Source organism: Perna viridis, chromosome 6 (assembly GCF_037379345.1).
Source record: "Perna viridis isolate PV_CMFRI_1.1 ecotype Kerala chromosome 6, ASM3737934v1, whole genome shotgun sequence".
NCBI classification, from domain to species: domain Eukaryota; kingdom Metazoa; phylum Mollusca; class Bivalvia; order Mytilida; family Mytilidae; genus Perna; species Perna viridis.
The window spans coordinates 33,638,022-33,652,720 of NC_142450.1; the positions used below are offsets into that span (position 1 = coordinate 33,638,022).

Genomic DNA, 14,699 nt, shown 5'->3' on the forward strand with positions numbered 1-14,699 from the left:
GTTCCTAAAGAAATTCAGTCTCGATTACATAAAAAAAAACAATTCAGCAAGGAGATTTGCACAATTTGAACCAATCGGTATGCCTACTTCTTGTTGATTTTATATTTCTCTCCCAATATGACAAATGTTATCGAACGGATGATGTCAAGCATGCTGCAAACATATTTTTAGTGTAGTTAACTTTTCCTGTAGCTGATGACTTTGAAAAATATCTGGAATTATAGCCTAAAACAACAAATTCCTTGCATCGAAAAAAAATCTTTTGAACGTGACTTCAGTTTTTTTTGTTTTTTTGTTTTTGTTTTTTTTTTATGCGGGAAGGTAGTATAAAGTAGAAAAGTCTAATGTTTATTAATGGCAATCTTGAAGAAAATCAGACAACTGGTGTAATAATTATGACCCTTTATTCGCAATTTTCTTTGATGTTACACCGGCAAAATTTCTTCACGTGAATTTCACAGGATTTTCACCTGAATTGGATTAAAAAGTTTTGTTACAGAGTTCACGTGAAATTCAAGTGAATCGAGCTTTCACATCGAATTCAGTTTTCACATGAAAATCACATGAAATGCACGCGAAATTCACGTGAATGCCATGTGAATCTCGATTCACTTGAATTTCCCGTGAACTATATATGCCTGTGTATGTTTATTTTTGCTATATAGCTCAAAACTAATTTGATAGGGAGATAATTTCAATCGTAAATTGTTCTATAAATAAAATTTACAGGGCAGAATACTTGAAATGACCCTGTTCCCAGATACAACATTTTAACTGAATTTTTAATGATTTTTAAAATATTTAATGATATTTTATTTTAAAAACCTTTTCTTCTGAAATCGTAAACATATTGTACCCAGACCTTGTGTGTTTACTTCTTAGGGTATCCTGCGCATAAATATTCGGAATATACGGCTGCGAATGACGAGGTAGAACATTAAACATTGGAGAAGATAATTGTCTTTCCCATAGGCTTTTTATGTGAACTTTGAACTTTAATGGCAGCAATAAAGTTTTGAATTTTCGATTGCCAACGAATAAGACTTGGAATAAAGGACAGTCTTAGGATCATACAGGCTAAATTAGAATTAAATTCCTTCAGTAGTTCTTGAGAAGATCCAAAAACTTGGACCAACCCGAAACTTATAAGTCCTATGGCGGCCATGTTTAAACGATTCATTACGAAATTAACACTCAAAATAAAAGATAAACGAAAGAGATTCTCAAAAGGAATCTCTGTGCCATGTTTGAGTACTAGTAAATTGTGTTGAGTGGTTCCCATGCAGAAGATGATTAATGGAAAGTTAGCGGACGACAGACGGCGAAAACGAACGACGGACGCAAAGTGCTGGCAAAAACTCAAATAGATTATGACTGCATTATCGGTCCTTGTATCAACACTCGACTCGTATCAGCCAGAGAGCTCTATATCATATCATCTATCAAAGGCTCTATTGGATTATATTAGCTAAATTCTGTAACCGTTATTATTTCATAATGAAACGATATGGGAAACAAATAGAGTAATGTTCATCACACCATAATAATAGTATAACCAAACTGAAGTAATGCAAGTACAATGGTATTTTCAATCTCTGAGATCTATACTGCATTATCAATAGCAGCGATGAGTTCAGAAAGACAAACATAAAGCTCCAATCCTTCTTGTATAGTTTTTGGCATCTCAATTTCATACCGGTTAGTATTAGTTAAGGCCTCCACCAGCTTAATGAAATCGTCACTGCAGCCAAATTCTGGATAACATAGAGTATATTCAGTAGTGAGCTCGTCCAATGCTTCTATGTCGAATGACAAAGGAATAGAATAATCATGTACATCGTCAAGGTAAGGCTGGTAAAAAAGTACGTTTGGTATGCCTAATGGAGTAGACACTTGACTCTGAAAACGAACCCAATGCAGATTCCACATGTGTCTAAACGTGTCTAATTGAGTTTGGATCAAGGGAAGGAATACATAGCGAACACATTGTATATGAAGGTTGTTGCTGGTATCAAGACAACCTGTGTCACACAAATCTTTAAAGGATTTTTTTTTCCATACATCAGTAAAAGCTGTACGAAGCCTTCCCCAGAAGCGCTCTATACGTTGGTTTGCACTTGATTTCCCACATACATGTAGATATGAAGGATGTGACCCGTTTTGATTTGAGGTATACACGGCACGCTGAATATCTCTACTGACTTTTTATGAGCAACTCGGCTGGTGTTTCTAGAAAAACAGAGGACGCTTACCCTACCGGTGCACCTGGTCCATGCTCCCAGTTTTTAGTGGAGTCCGAGTTGCTCATTTGCTTTTGTTACTTTGTATGTTTGATTTTAGTTACTTTATATTCTTTGTTGTGTATGTCTGTTTTTCATATCTGGTCTTTGTCCCTGGATTACATTCTTTTGATTACCGCTATAACCTTGGTTCCCATGATTACTCTCTAACCAGTGTATTTTCCGTACCAGCATCTGCTCTTATGCATTTAGGAAAACTTTCCACTTCTCGAATGTATTCTAGGTACAGTCTTCCAATTAATTTTGGATTGTTGCTGGAAATATCCAGCCTTTTACCAAAGTATTCTCCTCGAAAATCCGTCAATTGCACCATGAATGCATATACCATAGGGTTTCAGTTTATCATTACCATCAATATGTATACAATAATTTGGTCCCTTGTTACAGTAAGTGCGCCTATGTAACCTTCTGTGTAATCTTAGACTTACGCCTAGGGGGTCAACTACACCAAGTGCCAGACGGAGGGTTCTCTGAGTAACTCGCACACCATATTTTACATTCATAATGACGCATAATATTTTATATCCGCACTTTTTGTATCCATTTCTTTGTAAATGTAGAATGGCTGCAACAACGGTTGAAAAGTCTGCTTCACAGTTATTCCTTTTCAGATTCAGTCGTCTCATTACTCGTTTTACTTTTGAATGGCTTACCATCTTTCCATGTACAAAGCATAAAAAGCCACGGATGTCATCAATTTTATAACTCAGTAGAAAATAATATTTTATCAACTCTGCAAGTTCAGCCACATCACCGGGATACATATATGCTACCGTTTCCATTATATATGTTTCCATATATTCCTGTAATATAAAGATATAAACACATTGAAAAATAAGTGTATATTTGAAGAAAACATCCTCTGGCACTCAAGTTCTATTAAAACATATTGAATTAGGTTGATACGAAAGAGTAATCAAAGGAACAAAGGTTATAGCGGTAATCAAAAGAATGTGATCCAGGGACAAAGACCAGACATGGAAAACAGATATACACAACAAAGAACATAAAGTAACTAAAATCATACATACAAAATAACAAAAGCAAATGAGCAACTCTGACTCCACTAAAACCTAGGAGCATAGACCAGGTGCACCGGTAGGGTATGCGTCCTCTGCTTTTCTAAAAACACCCGCCGAGTTGCTTATAAAAACTAAAAAGTCAAGTTCACGGTAGACAAACGAGGAAAGGAAAACTATGACCTGTTGAATAAATCAGTTTTCATGGTGCAGAAAATTAATTTATTTTTTACTGTTTTTGTTTGCCTTATTTATTCGTCATCATGAACTCGTGGATCGTTATGGTGGATCCATTTTAGCGGTGGGATCAAAGTTAAATGCTTTTGTCGAGTCTTGAAGCTGGAATTGCTAAAAACATATAAACAGACTGAATTAAATATCAGCCTTGAATGTCACTTACGCGCCCGAAGGGAGCGTTTATGGTTGTATTATTAACTTGATTCTGTATTCTTATTGCAGGAAAAAGCATCGATATCCGGTTTGTACCTTCATTTTCAGGATAATGGCAGCTTCTTTTGCGTTAATCTGGTTCCCAGGTCAATATCCTAAGCGACCCTAGGATAATATATATCTGAGAGAAACTTGCGGAATATACATTTGCGTATACTTGTATAAATGCGATTGATTGAGAGCCAAAACAGTCTCGGAAAATATTCGCTAGTTTTGATAATCAAATACAAATCGAGTCACTGCTTTTCCAAGATAGGGTTGGCCATAAAAGTCTGCAATATGGCGCCTAGATGTTTACAAAAATTACGTAATCAATATTACCCTTAATTCTTGGGTCATAAAAATTGCGAAACGAGAACGAAATGAAAATAATCGATAAAAGAAAGAATCAAAACAAAACAATTCGATAAAATGAATCAAATCCTAATAAAAACATAATTAAACTATACAAATCGAAACAGAATGATGCAAAACTTAATTGAATAAAACAAATATTTTAAGACGTTTCGCAAATTATAAGAACCATAATGTTTACCGCGTGAATTCATGATAATCCCTTTTTGGGATTGAGCAAAATTTGTCGGTTTACTGGTTGCATGTAAGAACATATAGTGTCAAATATAATAGAAAATGACCTTTATTTAAGATATCTTACCTTGACAAAAAACTTCAAATATGAATATTTCTGTTGAGTCCACGTCACGTCTGCTTGATCGAAGGGTTCTGTAAAACCGCTTTGTGGGCATGTATCGAAAGTTTCTTCCAAAACGCTCAAAAACGCTTTTTTTATGTTTCATTTAGATTGATTAACTTGATTCCAATATTTTGTAAATGTATTGAACCATAGTAGGTGCCGATAATCGACATATGACAATCAAATGGACAAGTGTACATAAAGATAAACATATAATTTCATAAAAGTTGCCTTGAATATGTCAATATGTAATGATCGACGTTTCAAGTCGCTTAATCGTATATCATCTAATAAAGTTTATAAATAAGTGAAGAAAAATTATATTGACAAATTTTTAAATCATGTTAATGACATTCCATGGAAAGACATAGCGACGCCAAATCGACGTATATTTGTCCACAAGAATAGTACAGTAGAACAAATTCGATTATTTAAGTCGATTTGTCATATCAATATACAATAACTCAAGTTAAAAAAAGTAGAGATGAAGCAATGAACAATTAAAAAGTGTCCCAAATGCGTTTCCATAGAACCGAGTACTTCAGATACGTTTTTTGCTGAAAATAACCGCTGTTCAAAGTGTTATGTTTCTTGGTTTCAAGCAAAAATACAATACTATAGTGTACATGTAGTTTACAGAGTAGTTAGATATGAGACACTAATCACTAAACATTTATACATAAAAAGTATTACTTTTAATTACAATCTGTTCATTTCAATATGTGTCCCTGTGTGATTGTATACGTGGGAAGTTAATGTTTATTGTTACAGCTAGTTACATTCAGTCACTTTCTGTCAATTGTTGTGTTGATGAGTAAGTAACATTTGTATCATACATATTCTGTAATGGTTTTTATCCTGATATTACCATTTGTTATACGGACTTTTCTTTGTCTAAAGCCTAGATTTTATTAGTTCGGTAATTTTGTTACTATTCTTCATGTATGTTTTATAGTTATAGCCCTGTCATAAGAGTCATTCAAGTGAACCCGCAGGGCGAAGAAGTCTATTTAGATAATGAGGAGAGTGGTGCTATAATAAGTGATTTGTGACATGAATTGACCACACTCATTAATCGATAATTGACCAATGAGAGATATACAGGGGCGGGTAGCTCGTGCTCCCGTCCTGTGCGGAGTCATTTTCTTAACGTTTGGAAAATGATGAATTTTCTCCGTAAGGACAGTCACTTTTTGTTACTTCCGGGACATGACTTTTTTCGTTAGTATATTGGGGAACCTTAAGGGAAATTTAGAAAGTACACGTAATAACGGTAGAGCTCACACCGCTTCGCGGCGCTCGCTATTACTCCGGTAGTGCTAGGGATTGTCTGGCAAGCCTTTTTTTCTGACTTGGCTTGGGGTATGAAAGAACGGAATTCCAACCTCTTGAATCTTTTGCATACATAAACAGATTCTGAAGAAAAGTTAATGACAGTGTTGTGAAGTGCTGCCATGTACATACACGTTATGTTGGTTCTGAAACCAAATGATACTGGCTGTGCCTATATTTTATACGGCTGCAAAACTAGTATACAGTTTTTGTCCAAGGAAACATTTTTCAGGCTACAAATATGGCAAGCCAAAGGGGGGCAAAATTGAGCGTTTTGTAATATTAAAACAATGATTTTTTAATATTACAAATTCATTTTTTAATATTGCAAATCAGATTTCTTATGTCACAAAACACTCTTTTAATACTAATATTAAAAATTTATTTGAATTTCTATTATTAAAAAGACTATTTTTGAATATTAGAAAATCATTTTGTAATATTACAAAATGTGACTGATTTTGCAATATTGCAAAGTGATTTTCTAATATTACAAACTCATTTTCTATTATTACAATTTCATTTTCTAATATCACAAATTCAATTTGTAATATTACAAAATGTGTGATATTTTATAATATTACTAAATCAGGAATTTGTAATATTAGAAAATGAATTTTTAATATTACAAAATGAATTTCCAATATTAAAAAATCTTTTTTAATATTAAAAAAAAATGATTTTGTAATATTAAAATTTCATTTTCTCACATTGCAAAATATTGATTTTTGTCCACTTTGGCTTGCCATATACAAATGTATGTGACTATTTAGAATTAGATAAAATTGTTTGATACAAGATTTAGTTGAAATATTGATTTTGAAGTGTTAATTGTGAACCAGTATCGATGGATTTAGCCTTCAAGTCTTTTATATACCCTTATTGTATTTTTGTTTCATACGAATTTTGAATGTTTTTCGCTAAGTACATGACTAAGTGGGAAAATTTTTCATTATGCAGTTGTATTCTCCTTTGCTAGAGAACTGTTTAACTAGGACTAATGTAAAACCAAAGACATATGTATATAGATGTAAATTCTTAGCAATTATACAATTATACACAACTAATTTGGTCCTAAGGACGAGTAATTGACAGGCTTTTTAGGGAATTAAATGGAGCATGTCCAAATCCCGAATTTGCACACAAAATATAGTGTCACTGAAAAATGGTGTTAACAGTGACATCATTGTCAGCGGCGTCCATGTCAGCGGCGTCCATGTCATCATCGTCCATATTCACTTGATTTTTGTGCGATTACTTTATAGTTATGGTTGATCAAGTGTTATGAAACTTTGATATGATTTATAAACGTGTATAATTCAATTATCAATTTCAGTAAATGGAAAAGTTTTCTGGACGATGCAAACACGTTCACCCTACCGGTGTACTTGGGCCATGCTCCCAATTTTAAGTGGAGTTCATCATTTACTTTCGTTTCTTTGTATGTGTTATTTTAGTTACTTTATGTTCATTGTTGTGTTTTCTGTTTTCCATGCCAGGTTTTTGTTCCTGGATTACATTCCTTTGGTATCCGCTAGAATCTTGGTTCCATTCGTTACTCTTTCAAGACAAAACGTATGTATGTTCAAATTTGCTGTTTGGGCAATACCAGTCTGCGTCCATACTTGCCCCTCGGGTAATACCAGTCTGTGTCCACACTTGTGTAGGATATAAATAATCTGGCCTCGTCATACCAGAAAATAAATAGTCTGTCTTTGCAAATTGCTAGAAAATAAATATTCTGACATTGGCTAGTAAATTGAAAATAAATATTCTGACCTGCCCACAGAGCAACTGGGATATGTGCCCCAGGTGGTGGAATGGGGTACCCCTGACATGTTACATGCTGGGGTTGTCAGGCTATAATACGAAAAACCTGACCGCAAACCATAATGTTGCACTGTGTTGGGAAAGATGCCACATTCCTCGCACGTTAAGGAACCCTGCTGTGGTATTCGATAGGAGTAGGAACCTTTGCGCTCCGCCACAGGAGGCTAAATTGCCCGATCCTACCCATCCCTCCCTTTCATCTTGTGGCAAATTAAAAATTTATCGACCCTAATATCCTTGTGCCCCATCCCTTTTTATACGCCCGTATATATATACGGGACTTATTATGATATACCGATGTCCGTCCGTCCGTCCACACGTCGCACGATAACTCAAATTCGCTTTTACGGATTCAAATGAAATTTAGCACAATATTAATATTAACGGAAGAAAGCTCCCTTTCGATTTTGAAGAATTTTTTATTTGTCGTTCCAGAGTTGCTGAACTGTATTCACTTAAAAATTTATATTATTGTCAAATCTGATGTAATAACTCAGCTGTACTGATACTATTCTTGAAATTTTGCATACAGTTTTATAGACATGCTAGATTATGATTGTATAATGGTATACCATTGTCCGTCCGCCCGTCCATTGCCCTCCCGTCCATCACTCAAATTGGCTTTTACGGATTCAAATGAAATTTTAGTACAATATTAATATTCACGGAGGAACGCTCCCTTTCGATTTTGAAGAATTATTTATTTGTCGTTCCAGAGTTACGGAACTTTATTCACTTAAAAATCTATACTGTTGTCAAATCTGACGTAATTTCCACTACATAAGATTGCTGCTTACTTACAGTTTTGAAAAGCTGTATTATATTGGGACCAACGAATGACTTCTATTCTACAATAGATTTGATTTTTTTTTTATAAATACTGACAATTATCAGAGTGGTACCCTAGAAACTTTTTATTCTGACCACAAGGCAATATGGACTTCCTTACAGTAGAAGTAGAAGGAATTGTACTATTAACTGTTGGTCTTACCTCATAATAATATTATTACATAATGAATTATTTGTCCAGTTTTCAATTCTGTAGTTAATTATAGTTTTATCTAGTTCAAAAACAAAGAATCCCTTTAAATGCCATTGTATACTTTCATCATGTCAAACAGTTGTAAGATCATTTATACTTTTTGAATAACTGAAGAAAAAACTTTGCATACTATATATACAGACTAATTTTTTGGTAATCAGAAATCAGGTTATTGTTTTCTAAAATTTATACCATCAGCTATTCTTACGGACGGGCGTATCTTGCGCTCTTAGCGCAGCTGTTTATTTCATTTCGTCATCATCATTTCATGTTCATTTTATCATCCCTTTCATGTTAATCGCCTGAATATAGCTGAAATATTGCTGCTCGGGCGTTAAACCCCAACAATCAATCAATCAATCAACTGTTTGAATCGGAAACTGTGTAATATTACATAAATCCAATGCTAACTGATCATTTCATCTTTTAATGTAAACTTCACGTTCTCTTACAAGCAAAAACGCGCATAGACATGTGTATGATATTTTTAAAAAGAGGTACATTGTAGCGATTTTTGGGTCACTTATGATATTGGCCAGGGTACCAGATTAGGAACCATATTAAACAACTGGCCGTGAATATTTATAGATATCTGGGACATGCTAATGTATATGACCTACATAGTCTAATAACGAGCACCTGTGCCTGAATCGTTACCATACAAGCAAGAAACACAAGTAGATCACACGTGTATGATATTTAAGAGGTACATTTTTATTTCGTATGAAGCTAGAACTATGACGCTATGGCGGTAAACACAGCAAAAATCTGCAGCATTACTTGGCGTATATATAATTATGCAAATGATATGCGAATATAAAGTACTGAAATTACGAGTGCCATATGTAGCTAACAATATTAGCGACTTAAAAATATTACGGTTATCGTTTCCTGACATCGTATACTAAGGAGTTTTTACAAATAGAAAAAAAATGAAACTTTGCTTAGACGGTGGCATAGTAACTTCGATAATGCAATTTTCTCAGAAATGGTGTCACTCTGTGGTCTGGTTTTATTATTATTTGTAATTACTTTTCTATTTGGCTATTTGATCATGTGTTTAGAAACTATTTCAGAAGTAGATATATCAAATATTATATGTGATAACAGAGTTGTAGGTGCTTAAAGGAGGTAAAAGCGCATGGCCAATGTATAGGCACATACCATCTTCTTTTCGGAGAGACTGGGAGCATGGACAAGGTGCACCATTAGCGTAAGCGTCCTCTAGATCTGCTTTTCTAGAGACAACCACCGTTTTTCCCGTAAACTGTCAAGTACAGGGTAGACGAAAAAGGATATGAAAAGTATAACATGGTGAACAACTTGGTTCTCATGGTGCAAATGGATGTATCGTAACGACCCACGAGTAAAAAAAAATGAGTAGAATTTGACCAAAAATTAATAAATAATTGCCTGAAAACCACTTTCTTTCCCTATTGGTTTCTTGATCGGAAAAGAAAATAATTCTAAAGACATGTCACAGTATAGAACCATATATTATTGAGCCCGGAAGGATATATATTTTCTAGTGTCTACAACAGAATGGCGTGAAGGAGTGATTACACCGTCACATAAATGCAGAAAGTAGGTATGGTGTATTGTAGAACATATAAGCATTTTTAATCAGCTGATTATAGAAAAACAAAAAGTGCAAACAGTTTGACAGTGCTATGGTCAGACTTGGCCAATCGAATATGTTTCTTTCTTTCATTGCTGTTTTCATTCGTGTAGTACCGAACGTAAAAATAACAGCTGGTGTGTACAAAAAGCGTTGATGGCTTACCTTAGCAGGGACATTATAAGTGCACTCTCTCATTTATAGTGGAGTCATTTTCTTGTGCGTTTTCCTTCGATATCCCTTCGATGTTCGTTGTTTCGGTGTTCCAAAGCATTATACAATGTTGTTGCTATACAGAAGATGGAACAACCAGATATAAATACGTAGAGATTCTTCATATTTTGTAAAAAAAAAAAAAAAAAAAAGGTTCCAATTCATTTTCTAAATATACCAAAGAGAATGTCAAAATGCCGCAATTTTCTATCCACAGCATATCTGTTTAGTATACGGTGGGCGTGTTTTATTCAACAGATCTAGACGGTCGGCATTCCAATAGGAAAATAATGTGCTCTGCTACTCCATGGCATATTTCTTCGTTGTCGTAAGGATGACTTTATACTTATAGCTGATCTTACCAAAAGAAGGAACGTCGTTTGGTCAGATCCTTTGGTTTCGGTTTTCGCTTTAAGATGACTTTAAACAATATTAGGTACGAGAATTTTATACATCGCATCTACACCAAATAACTTGAGATAAAGGAAACGGCAGATACTTTATAGCCTCGTACCTTAACCTACTCTTAGAGATCGACAGCTAGGGACAATTCTTGCCCAATCTTTACAACTAACACGACGACTTGTTCAATATCCTCAACTTTCCTTTTGTCTTTGGCAACATCCATTCAGCTTTTCATATCACAACTTATGCCTTATAACAGAGCTTGCTGAAAATACGCGGACTCTTAATGACGCGCTAGACTAAGCTTCTGGAACAGGGTTGTGTTACTACAAGATTAAAGTCTGCATGATCGTCATCGTGAACACGTGAATCCATCTGCACAATAAGAACCGATTTGTTCACCGTGTCATAGTTTTCCTTTTCTCTTTCGTCCACCCACGTGATATTTTATGCGCAACTTGACTGGTGTAGCTTGGTTATTTCATGTTCTTTATTAGTTGCGTCTGTTTTCCTTGTCTAGTTGTTGTCCTTGGATTACGTTTTATTCTATTACCGTTCGAATCCTGGTTTCCTTGATTTCACTACTATAACAACAACCTACACGTCCATATTAAAAAAAAATTGAAAAATATAGTTGTATAAGTAAGGTTATAATGAAAAAAAATGTAAACATTTTCACTGCAATTTCAGGACACGCAAGTTTTTAGCTGAATGATTGAAGAGTTTACAAATGCATTTAGTAAATCTAACAAGCCATTTAAATTAAATTAGCGAAAAATACATGGCCCATATGTTTTTTGAAAAATTAAACAAATGTCGATGAGTAAACAAATTTAATTTCACCCCTGTTTCGTTCCCGTAGACTTCAGTAGCACAGCGCGATCGATTGGTTGTATCACAGTGCGTACGTTTGTACACCCTGTACTAAATGCGTCCAAATACAACAAATAAAGGAAAAATATACGTAGAATGGTCAGTAAATCAGAAAAAATGGACTTAGACATTAAGAGAACATAGTCAAATAGTGTTAGCCAGTGTTTATTGTTGATGGACATAATTTCAGAGAAGCCAAATCTGAAAAAAAATCTCAAGTTTAACTCCAAAATTTCAAGTTTAGAAAATTCATACAAATTACCCTATTTTTTTGTAGACAGAACATGACGTCGTTGTTCTGTGAAAATTTGCGCAGTGATGCTCGTAACGGATGCTACTTGTTTATTCTGTAATGAATGGAATCTTTAAGCTAGATCATATACGCGAAGTGGATGTTCAGAAGCTGGAAAGACAAATACTTCGCACAGAATGCAAACGTAAAGCCTAATTTTATTTTTCAGTTGTATACCTTTAACGGATACAAAAATAGTCATTGCTTTTCACTTATACTTTGTTTACTACTGGCCAAATCCGGTGATGATAGATTGCTATAGGAAATTTTTCACACACCTTAACCAGTGCTTCCAACTTGACCTTACACTAAATATTCAAACAATCTTCCACACTGTTGTTCGAAAGATACGTCCAGATCTTGTCATCAAGTCGTGTCGTTGCCATCAAGATTGCCCGAGCTTGGTGGTGCAGAATTCAGAGTCTTGAACTTTCCGAGGAATATAAGCGGAAGCAAATGACTGATACATTTTTTTGGTTCAACTTTTCTTAAACCAGATGTCAGTGATAATTTTACAGAGGATCTCGGGTCAAACATGGCAAGTAACCATGCAGCTGAGCAGTTTTCAGATTACGTCTTGACAACAGATATCGACTATTCTGCTACAATATCAAATGCACGATGTATGTTTCCAATCGTAACTACTCGGCCTTTTTCTTGTGAAGGAGAATTCATTTTAAGAAAATGAACGAGTCAATCTCCACAAACTTAAGATTGAGTATTTGAATGGCTGTTAGATAGAATTCTGAAAATATTTCTCGGAATCGTTTGGTATAGAAAATGAAATTCACTTGAAAAATGAAATTACGTTGAAAAAATGATTTTTTTCTCGATTATTTATATCCCAAAAAATCAGAACCAATGCAGAAATTGCATGCACATGTACAAGTTTGTAGTTGGTATAAATAACGGACTTCCATAGTTCAGGCAGTATAAAATGAAACCTAGTGATCAGTTTCGACTGTTCACACATACCTTTTGCAGTGGAACTTTTTTATTACACCTTTAGACAGAGGCGCAAGTAAAGCTAATAAAAGTCTGGGAAGAAAATTTTTCTTCCATCCTTTTAGTATTTTTTGTTTATCTTTTTTTTTTTGTTCGTAGAATGCATGTTATCTCACACACTGTCTTTACGTGCGACTGTAATCGTAACAGACGTATGAACGGGCAGATGAGTTGACTGATATCATTTTTTTTTTCGATTGAAAGCATTTTTGTTCCTAAGGCAGCAAAAAGGCTATCAAACGACTGATATATATATATATATATATATATCCATTTTGTTACAAGGAAAAATAAAGGTTCTTTCGCACTGTAGAAAAATGTTCTGTTGTATTATTCACACACACACACACACACACACACACACACACACACACACACACACACACACATTGCATTCATTTGAAAGGAAGAATACTCACAAGAAATAGTTAATTTCCGCGACGCTCAATTTTATGCGGGCTCTTTTTTTTCTGTCATTGAGCCACTTTTCTCCAGACTGGCAGTGGTTCATGTACACTTAAATACTACCTCATAGTTTGAAAATTAAGATTTCAATGATCAGATTTAGTAGATTTGTTTTATTGGGAATTGTTTTGTAACAGAATTTTAGGTGTCTTAAAGACATGATCATGTTCTAAACTGGTTGAACAAAACTTCAGACATGTTAATGTCTCATAAATCCTTGGATGCGCCTCGGGCAGAAAATGGTATTATGAATATTATTCGACATAAAAGTTTGACCCTGACTTTGACCTATGATTTTTACTTTAGTTCTTTGTTAAAACCAATACCATGTATGTTAGGTATGTTGTAGTTAGTGCCATTATAAAACATGCAGATGAAAACAATATTCTATATCCAATTCAACACGGCTTTCCGCGACAATATCTTGTGAAACATAATTTTTAGAATTTACCGATGATGTAACTAAAAACCTTGAAAATTATTTTCAGACAGATGTATTAATCTTGGATTTTAATAGGGCATTTAATAAAGTCAGTCACAATTTACTCTCAAACTTAAAAACTATGGTATACAAGGCAAAACCTATAAATGGATACATACCTTCCTATCTAATCGTACTCAAGCAGTTGTCCTTTAAGGTGTAACATCTGGCTATGTTGATGTTCAGTAAGGGATATCCCAAGGTTTTCATTTTATATTAATGATATTCCAGTAGGCCTAAATTACACATTACGTCATTTCGCCGACAAATGTAATACTCTTTCGATTTTCTAGTAACAAAATCCCTATCAGATATACCTAAACACTACAAGGCCATACACTAGAACATGTAGATAAAACTAAATACCTTGTCATTACGATCCAATCTGACCTTAAATGGCATAGTCACGTGAACAACAATGCAATGAAGCCACCAATACATTAAGCTTCCTAAAAAGAAATCCAAACATCAGTTCCACCAAGGGAAAGGAGCAGGCATATAAATCGCTAGTCAGGCCACCACTGGAATATGCCTGCTCTATTTGGGATCCATACACTATAGGTGACCTCATTAAAATAGAAATGATTCAAAGACGTGCAGCTAGGTTTGTGACAAACAGGTACCACAATACATCTAGTGTCTCCAACATGATATAACATTTAAATTGGAGAAGCCTGGCT

The 14,699-nt window shown here is 34.5% G+C and overlaps 1 protein-coding gene across 2 annotated transcripts; it reads right to left on the bottom strand.

The window, feature by feature from the left end:
- Positions 1-1,433: 1,433 nt before the first annotated feature.
- On the bottom strand, positions 1,434-14,663 carry LOC148614643 (uncharacterized). 2 transcript variants are annotated; one of them, XR_015923743.1, is made up of 3 exons: positions 14,139-14,663; positions 8,427-8,473; positions 1,434-3,103 (listed from the first exon to the last, which is right to left on the bottom strand). XR_015923743.1 is itself a non-coding variant. In XM_088588881.1 (2 exons), exons 1-2 carry the CDS (start codon positions 3,809-3,811, stop codon positions 2,573-2,575), a joined length of 537 nt encoding a protein of 178 aa, XP_088445007.1. In that variant the 5' UTR covers positions 3,812-4,050; the 3' UTR covers positions 1,434-2,572. The 2 variants fall into 2 exon arrangements, 1 of the variants encoding a protein (XP_088445007.1); XM_088588881.1 differs by lacking the exons at positions 8,427-8,473; positions 14,139-14,663 and adding an exon at positions 3,806-4,050.
- Positions 14,664-14,699: the final 36 nt, after the last annotated feature.